General features: G+C 41.0%; 1 protein-coding gene across 2 annotated transcripts in view; it reads left to right on the top strand.

Annotated features, from left to right (window-relative positions):
* The window catches only part of LOC134359042 (zinc finger protein Pegasus-like), a 46799-nt gene that overhangs the window by 15287 nt on the left and 10245 nt on the right, over nt 1-21267 (top strand). For both annotated transcript variants that reach the window (XR_010021008.1, XM_063071876.1), the window contains exons 2-3: nt 9610-9773; nt 20365-20547. Coding sequence is in view for 1 of the 2 variants with exons in the window: in XM_063071876.1 (XP_062927946.1) it covers nt 9641-9773; nt 20365-20547 (316 nt within the window). In the remaining variant the exon portion in view is untranslated. The remainder of the gene's footprint in view (nt 1-9609; nt 9774-20364; nt 20548-21267) is intronic.

Consider the following 21267-nt stretch of genomic DNA (forward strand, 5'->3'; position numbering starts at 1 on the left):
GGCAATAACAGGAAGGCAGATTACTATTTGAATGGTGTCAAGTTAGGAAAAGGGGAAGCACAACGAGATCTTGGTGTCCTTGTTCATCAGTCACTGAAAGTAAGCATGCAGGTACAGCAGGCAGTGAAGAAAGCTAATGGCATATTGGCCTTCATAACAAGGGGAGTTGAGTATAGGAGCAAAGAGGTCCTTCTGCAGTTGTACAGGGCCCTGCTGAGACCACACCTGGAGCATTGTGTATCGTTTTGGTCTTCAAATTTGAGGAAGGACATTCTTGCTGTTGAGGGAGTGCAGCGGAGGTTCACGAGGTTAATTCCCGGGATGGCGGGACTGTCATATGTTGAAAGATTGGAGTGACTGTGCTTGTATACACTGGAATTTAGAAGGATGAGAGGGGATCTGATTGAAACATAAGATTATTAAGGGATTGGACACGCTAGAGGCAGGAAACATGTTCCCGATGTTGAGAGAGTCCAGAACCAGAGGCCACAATTTTAGAATAAGGGGTAGGCCATTTAGAACAGAGTTGAGGAAAAACTTTATCACCCAGAGAGTTGTGGATCTGTGGAATGCTCTGCCTCAGAAGGCAGTGGAGGCCAATTCTCTGGATGCTTTCAAGAAAGAGTTAGATAGAGCTCTTAATGATGGCGGAGTCAAGGGATATGGGGAGAAGGCAGGAAAAGGGTACTGATTGTGGATGATCAGCCATGATCACAGTGAATGGCGGTGCTGGCTCGAAGGGCCGAATGGCCTACTCCTGCACCTATTGTCTATTGTCTATAAATGTACTCTAAAGAATATTTGGAAATAAACAATGCAATTTTTTTGGTTTGTTTGGATTAAATATATTGGAAAGCCAGTAGAATCAGAATTATGTCTCATTAGTTTTAAGACAATTTTGGTCATTGCCATATTCCAGAGATTGCATTGTGATTTATGTCTGTGTCTGTGGTTTGCATAGTATAATGAGGAAAGTCAGGTTAGTTCCAACTGTGACAAACAAATAATTACATGTATTCATGTATTCATGGGTCCTGACGAAAGGTCTTGGCCTGAAACGTCGACTGCGCCTCTTCCTATATATGCTGCTTGGCCTGCTGCGTTCACCAGCAACTTTGATGTATGTTGCTTGAATTTCCAGCATCTGCAGAATTCCTGTTGATTACATGTATTCATGTTTGTTTGAATATGTCCAATATTCTAGGAAAAATTGTTTGTTAGGAAATTACTTCATGCTGATTGTAAAGTGAATTTGCATAGGCTTTGAACTAATGTTGAAATACAACTTTATTTTGTACTTCAGAAGATCTTATCAAAATTGAGAGACTGAAAGGTATAGATGAAAACAAGTTTGAGTTTTGAAAAATGGCAAATTCTGATCAGTACCGTGAGGGATCATTCTGGAGTTACGATATTATGGATAGCGTAATGATGGACTAACTTTCATAAGAACAAGTCTTCAAGAAATAAAACCTGTACACAATTTAGTGGGACATTGTGATTCTGTCCCATTGAAACCACATATGGGAAGACAATAGATGAATATTCCTGCTATTAGCATACTGATAAAGATTTATCCCTGCCAATTATTGGACCGTGCAGGGCAGATCTGATTTAATGTAGAAACATAGAAAACCTACGGCAGAATACAGGCCCTTCAGCCCACAGAGCTGTGCCGAACATGTCCCTACCTTAGAAATTGCTAGGGTTACCCATAGCCCTCTATTTTTCTAAGCTCCATGTACCTATCCAAAAGTCTCTTAAGAGACCCTATCGTATCCGCTTCCACCACCGTTGTCAGCAGCCCATTCCATGCACTCACCACTCTCTGCGTAAAAAAACCTACACCTGACATCTCCTCTGTACCTAATCCCAAGCACCTTAAACCTGTGCCCTCTTGTGGCAGCCATTTCAGCCCTGGGAAAAAGCCTCTGACTATTCACATGATCAATGCCTCTCATCATCTTATACACCTCTATCAGGTCACCTCTCATTCTCCATCGCTCCAAGGAGAAAAGGCCGAGTTCATTCAACCCATTTTCATAAGGCATGCTCCCCAATGCACGCAACATCCTTGTAAATCTCCTCTGCGCCCTTTCTATGGTTTCCACATCCTTCCCGTAGTGAGGCGGCCAGAACTGAGCACAGTACCCCAAGTGGGGTCTGACCAGGGTCCTATATAGCTGCAACATTACCTCTCGGCTCCTAAATTCAATTCTACGATTGATGAAGGCCAATACACTGTATGCCTTCTTAACCACAGAGTCAACCTGTGCAGCTGCCTTGAGCGTCCCATGGACTTGAGCCCCAAGATCCCTCTGATCCTCCACACTGCCAAGAGGCTTACCATAAATACTTTATTCTGCCATCATATTTGACCTACCAAAATGAGCCACCTCACACTTATCTGGGTTGAACTCCATCTGCCACTTCTCAGCCCAGTTTTGCATCCTATCAATGTCCTGCTGTAACCTCTGACAGCCCTCCACACTATCCACAACACCCCCAACCTTTGTGTCATCAGCAAATTTACTAACCCATTCCTCCACTTCCTCATCCAGGTCATTTATAAAAATCATGAAGAGTAAGGGTCCCAGAACAGATCCCTGAGGCATACCACTGGTCACCGACCTGCATGCAGAATATGACCTGTCTACAACCACTCTTTGCCTTCTGTGGGCAAGCCAGTTCTGGATCCACAAAGCAATGCCCCCTTGGATCCCATTCCTTCTTACTTTCTCAATAAGCCTTGCATGGGGTACCTTATCAAATGCCTTGCTGAAATCTATATACACCACATTTACTGCTCTTCTTTCATCAATGTGTTTAGTCACATCCTTAAAAAATTCAATGAGACTCTTAAGGCACGACCTGCCCTTGACAAAGCCATGCTGACTATTCCTAATCATATTATACCTCTCCAAATGTTCATAAAATCTGCCTCTCAGGATCTTCTCCATCAACAGTGAAGTAAGACTCACTGGTCTATAATTTCTTGGACTATCCCTACTCCCTTTCTTGAATAAGGGAACAACATCCGCAACCCTCCAATCCTCTGGAACCTTTCCTGTCCCCATTGATGATGCAAAGATCATCGCCAGAGGCTCAGCAATCTCCTCCTTTGCCTCTACAGTAGCCTGGGGTACATCTCATCTGGTCCCGGCGACTTATCCAACTTGTTGCTTTCCAAAAGCTCCAACACATCCTCTTTCTTAATATCTACATGCTCAAACTTTTCAGTCTGCTGCAAGTCATCACTACAATCAACAAAATTTTTTTTCATAGTGAATACTGAAGTAAAGTTTTCATTAAGTACCTCTGCTATTTCCTCCGGTTCCATACACACTTTCCCACTGTCACACTTGATAGGTCCTATTCTTTCATGTCTTATCCTCTTGCTCTTCATGTACTTGTAGAATGCCTTGGGGTTTTCTTTAATCCTGCCCGCCAAGGCTTTCTCATGGCCCCTTCTTGCTCTCCTAATTTCCTTCTTAAGCTCCTTCCTGTTAGCCTTATAATCTTCTAGATCACTAACATTACCTATCTCTCTGAACCTTTCATAATCTTTTCTCCTTGACTAGATTTACTACAGCCTTTGTACACCACGGTTCCTGTACCCTACCATAACTTCCCTATCGCATTGGAACGTACCAATGCGGAACTCCACGCAAATATCCCCTGAACATTTGCCACATTTCTTCTGTACCTTTTCCTGAGAACATCTGTTCCCAATTTAAGCTTCCAAGTTCCTGCCTGATAGCTCCATAATTCCCCTTACTCCAATTAAATGCTTTTCTAACTTGTCTGTTCCTATCTCTCTCCAATGCTATTGTAAAGGAGATAGAATTATGATCACTATCTCCAAAATGCTCTCCCACTGAGAGATCTGACACCTGACCAGGTTCATTTGTCTCTTAACCTTCTGGTTAGTTGTACGTTCATGGAGCTCTCTCTCAGCACTGTAACAAAAGGGGATATATTTTGGGTGTCTAGCTTTGCTAGTTGGAATATTCTACCATTGTAAATATGTAATTCTATAAATTTACCTGACCATATTCAAAATATTAAAAGTTATGTAGGTGATTATAGCAATTGAAACTGTAGGTAATCACTTATTGTTATCTTTGTGTTGAAGAAGTATAAAACATAGTGCCCGTAGACATAGGAGCGGAATTAGGCCATTTGACCTTTCCAGTTTCCTTTGCCATTCGTCATGCCCTCTCGACCACATTCTCTGCCTTCTCTCCGTAACCCTTCATGCCCTGACTAATCATCAAACTATCAACCTCCGCCTTAAAGACACCCAATGGCCTGGCGTCTACAGCTACCTGCGACAATGAGTTCTACAGATTCATCACCCTCTGGCTAAAGAAATCCCTCCTAATCTCTGTTCTAAGTAGTGGTCCCTCTATTCTGAGGCTGTGCCCTCTGGTCCTAGACTCCCTCACTATAGGAGACATCCTCTCCATATCCACTCTATCTAGGCCTTTCAAAATTTAATAGGTTTCAATGAGATCCTCCCTCACCCATTCTTGTAAATTCCATTTAGTACAGGCCCAGAACCATCAAATGCTCCACATATGATAACCCTTTTGTTCCCAGAATCATTCTCGTGAACTTCATGTAAACCCCCTCCAATGTCAGTACATCCATCCTTTCTAAGATAAGGGGCTTAGTAATGCTGACAAAACTCCAAGTGAGGCCTTACCAGTGCCTTATAAAGCCTCAGCATTACAACCTGCAAATAAACCTTTTATGGAATCCTTTGCACCCTGGATTGTTGAATCTTCTCCCCATTTAGAAAATAGTATATACTCTTGTTCCTTCTGCCAAACTGCATGACCATGTACTTCCTGGCACTGCATTCCATCTGTCACTGCTTTCCCCATTCTCCTAATCTGTCTCAGTCCTTTTGCAGCCTCTTTGCTTCCTCAACACTATCTTCCCCTCTGCCTATCATCATATTGTCTGCAAGGTTGGTCACAAAGCCATCAATTCTGTCATCCAAATCATTGACATATAATGCAAGTAGAAGAGGTTTCAACAGTGACCCCTGTGGAACACCACTAGTCACAAGCGGCCGACCAGAAAAGGCTTCCTTTATTTCCACTGTTTGTCTCCTGTCGATCAGCCAGTGCTCTCTCCATGCTAGGAGCTTTAATGTAATACTACCAGGGCGCCAGAGATAAAAGTGACTCATGTGGCAACTCTAATGGAAACCATCAAATACTTTTGTTTCAGCCTGCTACAGCTGAGAACCACAACTAGCTTTTGTATCTCCCATTGTAATTTGTATTCCACATCCTGGCTGCTGTTCAGAGGCCTGTATAAAAGTTTCTTACAAGGATTCTGTATTTTCCAATCTTCTGTCACCTCTGTCTAAGAATTAGATTTCATTTTTACTAACAGAGCCACCCCAATCCCTCTACCTACCTGCCTGTCCTATCGATACAATGTGTATCCTTGGATATTAAGCTTCTAGCTATAATCAACCCCAACTCAATGCTGTTCACAACGTCATACCTGCCAATCCCTAACTGTGCTACATGATCATCTACCTTTTTCCGTATACTGTGTGCATTCAAATATAATACTTTCAGTCCTGTATTTGTCACCCTTGTCAATTTTGTCCTTAAATTGAACTGCAGTTTATCCCACTGACTGCAATTTTGCCCTATCATCTTGCTGTCCTTCCTGACAATCTCACTGGACACTGCATCTGCTAGTAAACCAACTACCCCCATCCTCAGCCCAAGCATTCCAGATCCCAACTCCCTGCCAAATTAGATTAAGCCCTCCCCAACAGCTCTAGCAAACCTGCCCACAAGGATATTGGTCTCCTTCAGGTTCAGGTGTAATCTGTCCCTTTTGACCAGGTCATACCTCCCGCAGAGGAGATCGCAATGATCCAGAAATCTGAAGTCCTGCTCTCTGCACCAGTTCCTCAGCCTCACATTCATCTGGCAAATTATCCTATTCTTGCCCTCATTGGCGTGTGGCACAGCCAACAATCCAGAGATTATTACACTGGAGGTCCTGCTTCTCAGCTTTCTACCTAACTCCCTAAATTCTCTCTTCGTGACCTCCTCTCTTTTACTACCTGCCTCATATCAAAGGTGCCAATATGTACCAAGACTTCTGGCTGCTCACCCTCCCCCCCTTTAAAATGTCATGCACCCAATGCAAGATATCTCTGACCCCAGCACCAGCGAGGCAACATCTGGGTGTCTCTTTCTTGTGTCTACTCCTCTAACTGTGAATTCCCATATCACTACTGCAGCACTCTTCTTCCCCTTTCCCTTCTGAGTTACAGCACGAGACTCTGTGCCAGAGACACGCTGCGCCTCCCCCTCAGTAGGTCATGCCCCTCATGCCCCTCAACTGTATCCAAAACGATATACTTGGAACCTGTCAAGAGAAAGAGTTTTTCCTGGACTCCCTCCTGCAGGTTCGCTGTGAATAAAGGCTTTTGTATTTCCCAGTTACAGTCACAATCCCCATTTGATTGGTGAAAATTTGCCCCTACAAAATTCATAAAATATTACCCAAAAGTTTGGGATGAAGAATTAAATTTGCTGATTTCCTCGAGACCCTGATGAAGGGTCTTGGTCTGAAATGTCGACTGTTGATTTCCCTCCGTAGATTTGCCTGACCTGCTGAGTTCCTCTAGCATTTTGTCTTTGTCGCTCAACATTTCCAGCATCTGCAAAATCTCTTGTGTTTATGAAAACAAATTGTTTATTTTTCTTAACAAATATAATGAGTTTTTTCGGAAATGCTTTATGAAAACTGTAAGGGCAATTTTTTATTGATCAAACTTGGAAGCTTGGAGGCAAATGACAAAGTAGGCCAAAGTCAGCATGGTTTCTTTAAGGAGAAATCTTGCCTGACAAATCTGTTGGAATTATTTGTGGAAATAACAGACAAGATAGACAAAGGAGAGTCAATGCATGTTGTTTGTTTGGATTTTCAGAAGGCTTTTGACAAGGTGTCGCACATGCGGCTGCTTAACAAGAGCCCATGGTATTACAGGAACGATACTAGCATAGAAGATTGGCTGACAGGCAGGTGGCAAAGAGTGGGAATAAATGGGGCCTTTTCTGATTGGCAACTGGTGACTAGTGGCGTTCTACAGGGGTCAGTGTTGGGACCATTTCTTTTCATGTTATATGCCAATGATTTGGATGAAGGAATTGATGGCTTTTCGCCAAGTTTGCAGACGATACAAAGGTAGGTGTAGGGGCAGGAAGTGTTGAGGAAGAAGGACGTCTGCAGAAGGATTTAAACAGATTGGGAGAATGGGCAAAGAAGTGGGAGTTGAAATATAGTGTAGGGAAGTGTACGGTCATGCACTTTGATAGAAGTTAATAAAGGCATGGATCATTCTCTGAGTAGGGAGAAAATTAAATAATCAGAGATGTAGAGGGACTTGGGAGTCCCTGAGCAGGATTCCCTACAGCTTAACTTGCTGGTTGATTTGGTGGTAAGGAAGGCAAATGCAATGTTAGCGTTCTTTTTTGAGAGGGCTAGAATACAAAAGTAAGGATGTTATGTTGAGGCTTTATAAGGCATTGCTCAGACCACACTTGGAGTATCGTGAGCAGTTTTAGGCCACTTATCTAAGAAAAGTTGTGCTGTCATTGCAGAGAGTCCAGAAGAGGTAAATGGGAATAATCCCAGGAATGAAAGGGTTAACATATGAGGCGCATTTGATGGCTCTAGGCCTGGACTTACTGGAGTTCAGAAGTGCGCGGGAGGATCTCATTGAGGTCAATTGAATATTAAAAGGCCTAGATAGAGTGGATGTGGAGAGAGTGTTTTCTCTAGCGGGACAGTCTAAGACCAGGGCACACAGTCTCGGAATAGAGAGGCATACATTTAGAACAGAGATGAGGAAAAATGTTTTTAGATGGAAGATGGTGAATCTGTGGAATTCATTGACACAGGTGGCTGTGCAGGCCAAGTCATTGGGTATATTTAAGGCAGAGATTGAAAGGTTCTTGATTAATCAGGTCGTCAAGGGTTATGGGGAGAAGGCAGGAGAATGTGGTTGAAATGATGGAGCAGACTCAATGGGCCGAATGGCCAGATTCTGCTCCTTTGTCTTATGGTCAAGCAGGGGTTGCTTGAAGCCTTAACTCAAAAGTTCTGTCATTATAACTTACAATAACAAAACTTGTTAATATTAAGCATGCTCATAGAGCACACTATATTTATTAACATTAATTTTGTGATGTTGCTCTGAATGTCCATAAGGCATAGGAGCAGAATTACGCCATTCAGCACATTGCTCCATCAGTCTATCATGGCTAATTTATTATCTCCCCCCCCGCCCCAACCCATTCTCTTGCCTTTTCCCTGTAACCCTTCACTCCCTTACTAATGAAGAATCTTATCCACCTCCGCTTTAAGTATACCCGGTGATTTGGCCACCACAGCCATCTGTGGTAATGAATTCCACAGGTTCATCACCCTCTGGCTAAAGAAATTCTTCTTCCTCTCTATTCTAAAGCAGCATCCTTGTACTTTGAAGCTGTGCCCTTGGTCCTAGACCCTCCACTCCCATATTGTTTAGTGCCAGTCCAAATTTAATGTGATGTTTTGTGTGAAACTGTAATATTTACTTATTGGAACAACATCAAAGAAACAAACAGTTTTTTTAAAATAGGTGGTATCCAAACATCAGTCCTGCTTTGCCTTTCATGGTGATCCTATATATCCATCTACTTGCTTGATTTCTTTTATCCCTCTTGATTCACAAACATCTATCATGTATGAACTTTCTGTTACATTTTGAATTATTGTTGCTTCTTTCCATGAGATATAATTCTCTGTCAGAAAATGTCTGGCCATAGTTCTGTGAAAGTTACTTCTTTCGTTTCATAGACAGTAACCATATAACCATATAACAATTACAGCACGGAAACAGGCCATCTTGGCCCTTCTAGTCCGTGCCGAACTCTTACTCTCACCTAGTCCCACCGACCTGCACTCCCCATAACCCTCCATTCCTTTCCTGTCCATATATCTATCCAATTTAACTTCAAATGACAACATCGAACCTGCCTCAACCAGTAATTTGGAACCAGTAACTCGCCAGCTACTGTCAGATCTTCTGTATTTTATCTAGATATTATGTGTTATAAAAAAACATGAATTTCTTCAAAGCAACTGGAAATTGACTTTTGAGAGTCATGTTTGTAATCAGAATCTTTGGAATTCTCTACCTTGAGGTTCATAGTTGCTCAACGGCAGAATATATTTGTTAAAATTAATAGTTTTTGAACACTAGGCAAATATGAGCATATTGAGAAGGGATGACGTGGTAAACATAATGTTAAAGTTCGACCTTGATTTTGTAAAAATGTAGATTAGTGATGAATGATGGTGAAGTGGCCCACTCCTATTGATTATGCTTTTGATGTTGAATTTAACACAGTACTCCAATTTTAGTACAGATGGTTTGAAATTCTTCTTTCCTGAAAATCAGCTGTGTCATTCTGCCCTGATGGGATTTTGATGAATTATTATTCTTGCAAAACCCTGGTTTTATGTAGCTCATTGTTATGACTGGTGATGTGTAAATTCGTGATAACATTTTCCTTATAGGAAATAAAGAATTTCTTGAAACACCAAGAACATGGATGAAAAAAGAGCTGTTTCTGTGGACTTTGTGAAGGATTTCCAGGAATATCTCACTCAACAAACCCATCACGTGAACATGATATCTGGCTCAGTTGGTGCAGAGAAGGAGTCAGAATCTTTACAGACTGGTAAGAGCTCTTGGAACTCTTATTTGGAATTCCTAGAAGCATGAAAGATTTATGGCACAGGAGGCCTGTCAGCCTCTTATGACATGTCTGCCCCTAAAGCTGCCTAGTTCCATAACCCATGCTCTTCAAGAACAGATACAAATATTTTAAATGCAGCAGAGGTCCTGTTTTAGACAGTAAATTCCAGGCCCTGGACCCTCGGGTGGAAAAAAATCCTCATTATGCTTCTAGCCCTTTTATGAGTTACTAGTTAAAGCCACCTGATTATTGGAACAAGAAAGGTTCTTCCAATTACTCCAGTTTCAGCCTTCATAATCTTTGTCACATCCATTAAGTTTCTGCTCTTCCTCTTCTGCTAGAAAGGAAATAATCCCAGTCTATTAAATATCTAGTCCTGTCAATGAACTTGTATCTCCTCAACATCCTCTGAAGTGCAAAGACATCCTTGCTCTTATATCATGACCAGGGCTATCCTCAGTACTCAAGGTATGGCCTGACTATTTACCTATGTATTGAGATACAGAGCAGAATAGGCCCACCTGGCCCTTCGAGCCGCAACGCCCAGTTCCTACCCTAATCATGGGACAATTTGCGATGACCAGTTAACCTATCAATCAGTACATCTTTGGACTGTGGGAAGAAACTGGAGCACCCAGAGGAAACCCACACAGCCACAGGGAGAACGTACAAACTCCTTACAGGCAGCGGCAGGAATTGAACCCAGATTGCCTGAATTGCATTCTGCATGCCATTTGAAACACCTTTTTTCTGTTGTTTCTAGCTACTTCTGTTTTAGTATTGTATAAAAAGCTGAAGAACAATTTTTTTTTAAATTGATGAAAGATTACTTAGTAATGTCAACTGTTTGGTTTTATTTTGGAATAAACTTAAATCAGTATTACCTTCAGAGGAACATGACTTCCTCAATTTCAATCCACTTGTCAAAGGATAATGAATTATTAAATAATTGTCATATATTCTTTAAGGCCAATATTAATGTGCTAACACTGGACAGCAGATTTTTTTTATAAGTGTTGCTTCCTCAGAATTTTTTGATGGTTGTGATAGATTCTTTGAAGCCGAGCACAAATATAATTTCAAACTACTTTTATCAGGTTTTGGAGAAACAAGAAATTAACTCATTTTGAATATAATGCTTTTTAACTGCATAATGGTGCTGATGCTTTGCAATAGTTCAACTAAACTAAAAATGTTTTGTTGATGATTTTCATTGGTACTTAGTTTCAGAGGCTGCTTGTTTAAGTGTCCAACAATAATCAGCTAGCATTGATGAATTCCAATTGCCCTGATACTGTTTCTCCATGACCGCAATGTCTTCGTGAAATCTTTCACCATGCTTGTCACTGGCAGCACCAAGACTTCAGGAAAGAAGTCTAAATGGGAATGCAGGAAATGAATCTTTAGTGACAAGTTACACTTCATGGTTTTGTTTGCTTGAAGCATGTTGTCAACCAGCTGCATGTAGTTTGGTGCTCTGTAGTTGCCAAGAAAATTTTCAATAATCTGCTTAACTGCCTTCCTTAATCTTGGCATCAGTTACATCTGTCTCAGTATTGAAATCCTTCATGGAAATGTTTGTGCCTGGTGACAGCAGATTCCATCCTTGCAGTCTTAAACCCAGTCATTCTGCTTTTGCCTTTGACAAACCCAAGACTGACCAGGTCATTTAACTCTGAGTTATCAGATGAGGCTCACTTGGCATAAAGTTAGCAATATCAGTCAACACACATCAAAGTTGCAGGTGAACGCAGCAGGCCAGGCAGCACCTCTAGGAAGAGGTACAGTCGACGTTTCAGGCCGAGACCCTTCATCAGGACTAACTGAAGGAAGAGTTAGTAAGAGATTTGAAAGTGGGAGGGGGAGGGGGAGATCCAAAATGACAGGAGAGGACAGGAGGGGGAGGGATGGAGCCAAGAGCTGGACAAGTGATTGGCAAAGGGGATATGAGAGGATCATGGGACAGAAGGCCCGGGGAGAAAGACAAGGGGGGGGAAAACCCAGAGGATGGGCAAGGGGTATAGTCAGAGGGACAGTGGGAGAAAAAGGAGAGTGAGAGAAAGAATGTGTGTATAAAAATAAATAATGGATGGGGTACGAGGGGGAGGTGGGGCATAAGCGGAAGTTAGAGAAGTCAATGTTCATGCCATCAGGTTGGAGGCTACCCAGACGGAATATAAGGTGTATCTTTACAGTAGAGGAGGCTGTGGATAGACATGTCAGAATGGGATGGGATGTGGAATTAAAATGTGTGGCCACTGGGAGATCCTGCTTTCTCTGGCGGACAGAACAGCTCTTAGCTCCATCCCTCCCCCTCCTGTCTTCTCCTATCATTTTGGATCTCCCCCTCCCCCTCCCACTTTCAAATTTCTTACTAACTCTTCCTTCAGTTAGTCCTGATGAAGGGTCTCGGCCTGAAACGCCGACTGTACCTCTTCCTAGAGATGCTGCCTGGCCTGCTGCGTTCACCAGCAACTTTGATGTGTGTTGCTTGAATTTCCAGCATCTGCAGAATTCCTGTTGTTAGCAATAGCAGTGTTGTTTTCCATTCCTGGCTCGTGCATCATGGCATCTTTGTCTACCTCCTCTAGACCCCATGTCTCTGGTAGCTTTAGTGCTGGAAGACTATTATCATGCAGCACAGATCTCATGGTTGAAGGGAGATTGGGGTATTCAATGGATTTCTTGCTTTTAACAGAGAAACCAGACACATTGGTCAGACAGAAGTAGGATTCTGTCACATGATCCTTCTGCTGTCACCATATTAACAGAATGGTGAATGGAATTCCAAGTACCTCTGAGTCAAGCTCTAAGATCAACAGTGCATGTCACGCAATGGATGTGAGGAGCTCAGGCTTTGTCTGGTTTGCCAATTTCACACCCAAAGTAAAGCTTGTAGGCTTTCTTAATGAGAGGAGACATGCTCTGTCTTTGAGGTTTAAGCAGATATTCGCTGCAAATATAAAGAAAGTATCACAGCTGTTGCAACATTGGCGAAATATTTTGCTATAAATAATACTCCTGAAAATACAATTGCTTTATTATAATAAGTATACGCAATGTGTTATGTGTATAGAGCATGTGCATCAATGTGATTGCAAATCAATACCCATGTAAATGCGCTTTTCTAAAAGCTGTCCTGCCATGTAGCATCCACCCAGCCTATGCATCCCTAGGCATGCCTGGACAAGATAGAAAACTCTTTGTTTGCTTACATTGTGGGCAACGTTTTAATTGACTTGTATTACGAATTGAAATAACAAATATAGGCAATTTTTAAAAAATGAGTGCATGATTTCATGATATTCATGTTCAGCAGCCCAAAATTCATAAGATACACCCAAAAGTATTCAGTAAACAAAATCTTTGTTGTACAGTATAATTTGTCAATGTATCAGATAGTTAGTCAACACATTTTGCATAACTTGACAAAATGTAGATAGTGAGATTTAACATTCATAACAATAAATGCATTGCATTTTTTCATTTTGATTTCAGTGATTTGATTATAGCTGTGGCAAAACTCAAACTATGTTGCTTATTGTCTATGTCTGCTTGCTGACTAAGTTTAGTATTAAATGGCAGAGCTACGTCTTGTCACTGAGGATGTTTTCATACATAAACGATGACTGCTTGGGCTTAAAATGAATTGAATTTTGAAATACTTGATTTAGCTAAATTTTGCTGCTAAAATTTCAATAATAAAATTATTAATGCAATAATCCAAAGTAGTCATTAGTATCTATACTTATACTATTAAATAATTTTATGCAAAGTGGTACATTAGTATCTATACTTATACTATTTAATTGGTCATGTATCACTTTTATAGCTCGTAAAAGATTAACTATTACAAGAGTTACAGGTTTCCCCCGCTATCCGAAGGTAGAGTGTTCCGATGAAACGGTTCATAAGCCGGAATGTCGTAAAGTGAAGAAGCAATTACCATTTATTAATATGGGAAACTTTTTGAGCTTTCCCAGACCCAAAAAATAACCTACAAAATCATGCCAAATAACACATAAAACCTAAAATAACAGTTACATATAGTAAAAGCAGGAATGATATGATAAATACACAGCCTATATAAAGTGGAAATACTTTTCTGCAGCACTGTCTAGCGCAATGAAAATCTCGTGGAAGCGCTATCGGCAAAAACCCGGGGCAAGCGCTCTCAGCAGAAACACAGCACAAGCGCTCTCCAGTAACCTTTAAGCTATGAAGCTGCCAAATCATACCAAATAACACATAAAAATACACAGCCTATATAAAGTAGAAATAATGTTTGTACAGTGTAGTTTCATTTACTGGAATCAGGAAGACTCCAATAAATTGCAGTTTTCTGATCTGGGCCACATTTATGTGCCGGGCAGCACCTAATTAATTAGCTTGTTTATTTCGGCTTTTTTCTTAAAGGTGTGCTGTGTGCGTCCCGACTACCGCTGCACCGCTGCATTCTTCGCAGATCGGTATCAGTCGGCGGCCCAGAGGTTGGGGATCACTGCTTAAACTATAAAGCTGACGTCGCCTCAGAAACCGATCAAACCACCCATGACTACCTTTAAATTCCACTTTCATCACCATCATCCAGTGCTTTCTGTTTCAGTTTATTAAAAAGACTGACTGATTAGATTAGATTATGAGGACACGCAGTCCTCTTTTATTGTCATTTAGTAATGCATGCATTAAGAAATGATACAATTTGTTCCTCCAGAATGATATCACAGAAATACAAGACAAACCAAGACTAAAAAAAACTGACAAAAACCACATAATTATAACATATAGTTACAACAGTGCAAGCGATACTGTAATTTGATAGAAGAACAGACCATGGGCACAGTAAAAAAAAAAGTCTCAAAGTCTCTGGAAAGTCCCATTATCTCACGCAGACGGTTGAAGGAAGAAAACTCTTCCTGCCATGAGCTTTCAGCGCCGCAGACTTGCCGATGCAGCATCCTGAAAGCACCCAACCACAGTCCGACTCCGAGTCCGTCCGAAAACTTCAAGCCTCCGACCAGCTGTCCGACACCAAGCACCGAGCACCATCTCTGCTGAGCGCTCGATCCCGGCCCCAGCAATAGGCAAAGCCGATGATTTGGGGCCTTCCCCGCCGGAGATTCTCAATCGCACAGTAGCAGCAGCAGCGAAGCAGGCATTTCAGAAGTTTCTCCAGATGTTCTTCCGTGCTTCTCACATCCGTCTCCATCAAATCAGGATTGTGCACGGCCCCTATTTAACAAATACAATATCAATTCGGAGTGGCTGTGCGCACTGCGTCGTGCCGTCATCTTCTCCTCCCCCCCTCCAAGATTTCTCCTTAAGTATAAGAAAACTTAATGGAACACCACGCTTTGTACACCCATTAATCCACTCAAGCAATAGACTTCCCATTTTATCCATTACAGGTTTCCCCTGCCATCTGAAGGTAGAGCGTTCCTATGAAACGGTTCCTAAGCTGAAATGTTGTAAAGCGAAGAAGCAATTACCATTTATTTATATGGGAAAATTTTGTGAGCGTTGGCAGACCCAAAAATAACCTACCAAATCATGCCAAACAACACACAAAACCTAAAATAACAGTAACACATAGTAAAAGCAGGAATGATATGATAAATACACAGCCTATATAAAGTAGAAATACTTTTCCACAATCATTACTGCACTGCTCTCCGTAGCAAAAATCTCGCGCAAGTGCCGTCGGCAGAAAATCTCACGCAAGCGCTCTCGGCAGAAACACGTGTAAGTGCTCTCCAGTAACCTTTAAGCTATGAAGCTGCCAAATCATACCAAATAACGCGTAAAAATACACAGCCTATATAAAGTAGACATAATGTATATACAGTGTAGTATCACTTAGGGAATCGGGAAGACAGCGCCGAGCACACGATGGTGTGTTAGATTTGTCGGAGTTTGGGTGGTGCAGTGGCCCTGACCCTCCGGGCCGCTGAGCGATACATTGCCGTGAAGAACACAGGGGTCCATCGGTAGCCGGGAGGTACACATCACATCTTTTAAGAAAAAAGCCGAAACAAACATGCTAATTAATTAGGTGCCGCCCGTAATTGTCGGCCCAGATCAGTGCCGATTTACGATTGCGTCGTTTCTGATCTGGGCCGACAATTATGTGTTGGCGGCACCTAATTAATTAGCATTTTTATTTCGGCTTTTTTCTTAAAGATGTGCTGTGTGCCTCCCGGCTAGCTTTGCATTCTCCGCGAATCGGTATCTGTCCGTGGCCTGGGGGTTGAGGTGGTGGGACACTGGGCTGTCATCTCGTCGCCTGTTTCCATTAGAGCAGGCAGCTCCTCTTCTTCTATCTCTGCCCGCCTCGACGTCGAAGGTCGAGGTTTGTCGTCTGCTGTGGCTGATGTGGAAGGCTTGCTTGACTGCTGAGCCTCGTGCATTTTTCTATCACACAGTTCTTTAATAAGGAATCAAACCATCCTGCAAATATCCTCTAAACCGACGTACCCTTTCAAAATTAAAGTCGTACTTTATCGTTACTTATTCGGTTTTGATTGTTATCCTTTTTTCTTCCAATTGCATCAGCTCTTCATCTGTCAGTTCTTGGTGATGGGATGCAAAAACCTCTTCAACATCATGTTCGTCAGCTTCCACGGGCCAAACTCACGTTGTCCTTACTTCGTTCACCATGATTGAAACGCTTAATTATGTCTAGTTTTATGCTAAGTGTAACAGATACCTTAGAACTCATCTTGCTAACGGATGCACAAAATAAATCGAGATAAGGCACGTGTTTAAGCAATGCCGGCTGGAATGCAGTTCCGGGGGAGGAGCTTGGTTGTTCGGGCACGCGCGGCCTTTTTTCACTCGCTGCCTTTTCTCGTAACAGTGAAAACACCTTCTGCTAGTGAAAACAGGTAACTAATGTAGGTCTTTCGTAACATCGAGGTTTCGTAAAGTGAATGTTCAGAAAACGGGGGCCACCTGTATAATAAAAGTAATAATTATTAACATCCCTTAAAGATAAAAAACCAGTTTTGACCAACATTAAATTTCTTCCATCTCCCACTATCCAGCCTTTTTTGTTTATTGCACTTCACTGCTTTTTGCATCAACCCACCAGTTTTCCAAAGTTGAACTATAAGATTGCATGGGTCAAATACACATTCCTGTTCAGTACTAATCAAGATTAAAGCTACAAATCAGCAGTCATCAAATTCCATGGTTTCCAGTGCCTTGCAGCCAAAGTCAGAGCTACCCCAAGTGCAAACAATTAGCAGTTTTTCCTGCCAGTGTTGCTAAAACCAGATTTTTATCTCCAAACACTAAGATTACACAAAGGAGTCATTGTTTGATAGGGAGGAAGGGATAAACTAAATATATCATCAGTGGGGGGAAAATCTTTGGAAGAAATCTTGAGGGATGGTATTAATCTTCATTTAGAACTAGACAATGGGGTGACCCATTGGCTCACCCTTTGAGAGAAGGGTGGTGCAGTCTGATGTGACCAGAATGAACATTAAATTTTCCTGAATGCTATTGGTATCGCTTTGCTTTGGAAACTGAAGTAGAAAACCTCAGTTTAATAAAGAAGAACGATGCGTAGCAAAACAAACATAGCTGCTCCTCGTTTAACAAAGGACACTTTTGATGGCATCATTTCTGGTTTATCTGCCACCCTTGTGCCTCTCGTTGTCATTCTGGAGACATGCAGCCCTTTCATCTCCCGTCTCTTCATCTCTTCTGCTGTTTATTCTTTCTCTCTGATCCTGGAGACGTGCATGCCTCTCCTCCTCTGTCTCTTCTTCTCTCTTTTTTTGTCCTGACTCTTTGATCCTGGAGTCGTGCAGCCCTGGCCTCATCCAATTCTTGTTCTCTCCCTCTCCTTGCCGCTTCCCAATGACGTTTGGCGTCATCTCTTCCATAATGTCCCCCTTCCCTTTCCATGCGGCATAATTAGGCTGACCATTTTTTTTCACCCTTATGCTGGATAGAAGATACGAAGCAGTAACACCAAAGGATGCTGATTATTCTTGATGATGTGGTTGGCGCTCTCCTAAATGGATGTGATATCGTCACCGCTGTCCTTTGACTGCAGCAAAGGGTTTTATGGGTGTCTTAAAGTACGTCATGACAATAAGATTTAATTATCTCTTATTGATGGGTGGCAGTTAGATCTGTCCCAATCCTGCACATGCTGATGGTGATTAGCAGAATGTGACCCCTCGAAATCCCGATTTCCATGATGGCCGATCGGGTCTCGGGTGAAAGCCAGCCTGTTGAATTTTGGGGAATGAGCAATTTTATACGAATATATAACCCTGAACTTTGCCTGCATTTTGTAAGTTAGTGCATTTTAATTCAATTTAGCCAAAAAAAGTGCCGCTGTAATGCAACATTTGCGCTAATTGGAGGTGACAAACAGACAGATAGACAGAGCATGAGAGTTTTAGTATTATATAGATAGCATGGATTATGATAAAATAGTGTAGATTTGTTAAGGTTAATCTGATAGGATTTTCTTAGTTAACCAGGAGTTAACAATGGATTTTACCATGGTTTTTTAAAAAATACACAAGGAAAACTGGAAAGTAAAGGCAATAATTTAACAGATGCTTCTGTGATTGTAGTTTGTCTACACTTGTGTCTTACAAGGCTCATTACTTGCCTATCTCATGCGATAGACTTAAGTATGAGGCTGGGGGGTATCCTTAAAAAGACATCAGAAAAAGGCGTACTTGTTACTTATTTGGGAAGAAATCTAAGTTGTGAAAATAAATTGATTGTTCTGGGATAGTAAACTGGATTTCAGTCAGGAAAAGATGGGGTAATTAATTGGGCAAGTGCAAATACGGCAAGTGAAGGGAAATATGGAGATGTTTAAATGTATATCTGCAAATTTTGGAAGAAGGACTAGTGAATAAACTGGATTGGAAGACACACTACATAAAGACAAGAAATTTTGAAGATGTTGAAAATCCAAAGCAACACTCACAAAATGCTGGAGAAACTCAGCAGGTCAGGTAGCATCCACAGAAGTGAATAAATGTTTGACATTTTAGGCAGAGACTTTTCTTCAAGACTGGAAAGGACAGCTAGAAGGTGCTAGGTGAAGCCAGATGGGTGGGAAAGGTAAAGGGCTGGAGATGAAGGGATCTGATAAGAGAGGAGAGTGGACCATAGGAGAAGGGGCACCAGGGGAGATGATGGGCAAGTGAGAAGAGGTAACAGAATATAAGAAATGGGAGTTTGTGATGAAATTCTGTAAAATGGTGGTTAGATTACTGATAAGCTACTTCATAACACTTCTGTTCACCGAGTTATGACCAGGTTATGTTTGTACTGGACTGGAAACAGTTGAGATTTATAAGGATATTAGGCAGTCTTGAAAACTATAACTCTCAAAAATGATTGCATAGGTTGGTGCTGCTTTCTTTGGAAGAGAGATTGCTGGAAGGTTTAGTTAAGATGTATACAGCTGAGGCTTGAGATAATAGATAGGGAAAATGTTTTCTTAAAGTTACATCAGTAACCACGTGTAGATTTGAAGTGTGGAATTCAGAATTACTTTCACCCAGAGGAACTGGAACTCGTATCATGAAGGTGTATTAGAAATAGAGTCTACAAGGTAGTGGATCGGGAGCTGGACTGCAAAGCTTACCTCTACCAGTGCAGGAATGTAAATATCAAAGGGTATGATGTGGTGAATTGTATTTTCTTAACTTAACTTTTATAATATCAACAACGCACAAGCCAGGGTGTAATCTGCTTTTGCTTGGATCGATGTAATTCCAACAACGTTTATACATTTGCACGTTATAAAGGGCAAACCATTCACTCTTCTGTTATTGGTATGTTATTTCTGCAGCTCTTGCCATCAACAAAATATACTGCAGCAGTTCAGCGTTCTTCTTCAAACACACCTGTCTCACATACAATATTCATCCTATAAAAAAAACACACACAAATTTCATTAGTTCTAAGTTTCCTCCAAATCACTATTCCCTTAACGTCACTGACTCAAATTTGGGATTCCCTACTCAACAACATAACGAGTGAACTGTCATGTTTCATGAAGATGACTCACCATTGCCTTCCAAAGAGCAATTGGAAATAGGCATTACATGTTGACTGTGCTGATGATATCCTGTCATTGAATGGAATGGAAAAATGGTGATAATCGTGCATGTATTCACAACCTTAACAATCGTTATTAAACACATAGGTAAAGATTGTGAATATCCAATGTAATCCACAAGCCTGGGAAAATTGATAAGAACACTATATAATTTTATTTGTACTTGTAAATCATTTGCATAATTGCTTGTTTGGCGTAAACATAATTTTAATTAAATAGCAGATTTCTTGTCTCCATGAAGAATGCCACAGGGGATCTACTAAAAATGTAAAGTGTATTGTTGGAAATGTCTTTCATGCAGCAATTTATGCTTAAGATGGTTCATGTAGAAAAATATATACTCAATTCACCACCCATGCTGAATGATGTTTGCTCTGTAAATGTTTGTTGTCAAATACCGACCACCTTTGATGTCAAGATGCAGAGAGATTTTAATTTTTCTCTTTATTCTGGACTTATTACCATTAGCGGGTTCGGAAAGTGATCAGAATGGAATACATAATGCTTCAGTTGAAGTTTCACTGGATGATGGCTCAGGGCTCATCAATGATGGGTTGGAAAGGACGTACGATGGAAAATTGAAGTGCCGCTACTGCAACTATGCTAGCAAAGGGACTGCACGACTGACTGAGCACATGAGAATGCATACAGGTACTGGCTAAATGCTTTTGGTTTACAAATGATCTAAAATAGAAGAAATTATTAAATTTGTTTCTATCAAGGAGCAATACAGTACAACAAAGTGAAAATTTACTCAGTAATATGCATTCTGGAAGAAAATACAAAAAATTGAATTCCCTGTATCTTCCCTGTAAAATGCTGGATTTTTAATTTTAAATAATTTGGTGAGCCTTTTGGGAATTAAAGATTATTACAAAGATGGTAAGTTGCAAAATTGGAGCGGAGCTCAGCTTTTCATGTAAATTATTCTCTTTTCCATAAAAGGTTTATTGCAGCAGTTAAATACTAAATGAAATTCAAGTTAAGCATTTAAATAGGTCTCTGGACTTTGAATCACCATTCAGCTTTATTTCAAATGTGGTATTTATTAACAGAATCTCACCATCTGACACTCCACTCCCACCTCCAAAATATTATAGAACTGCAGTTAATGTATTTTTCTCCATGTTAAGATTAGGATTGTTTGATCACGAGTGAGTGACATCCTCATTACTAGAAATATTTTATAATTGCTGATTAGCAATGTAAGAGAGAGAGATTGATTTTAACAAATACATCAGTGACCCTCCTGTCATTTTAATTGTTGATAATTGTTTATTCAGTTTCACACTGGCTAGATGACTTTTTGTTTCGATAGTAGTTCATTCCATTCCTTTAAGCAAAATGTTCACATTAAAAGCAAGAGGATAT

This window comes from Mobula hypostoma, chromosome 19 (genome assembly GCF_963921235.1).
Source record: "Mobula hypostoma chromosome 19, sMobHyp1.1, whole genome shotgun sequence".
NCBI classification, from domain to species: Eukaryota; Metazoa; Chordata; class Chondrichthyes; order Myliobatiformes; family Myliobatidae; genus Mobula; species Mobula hypostoma.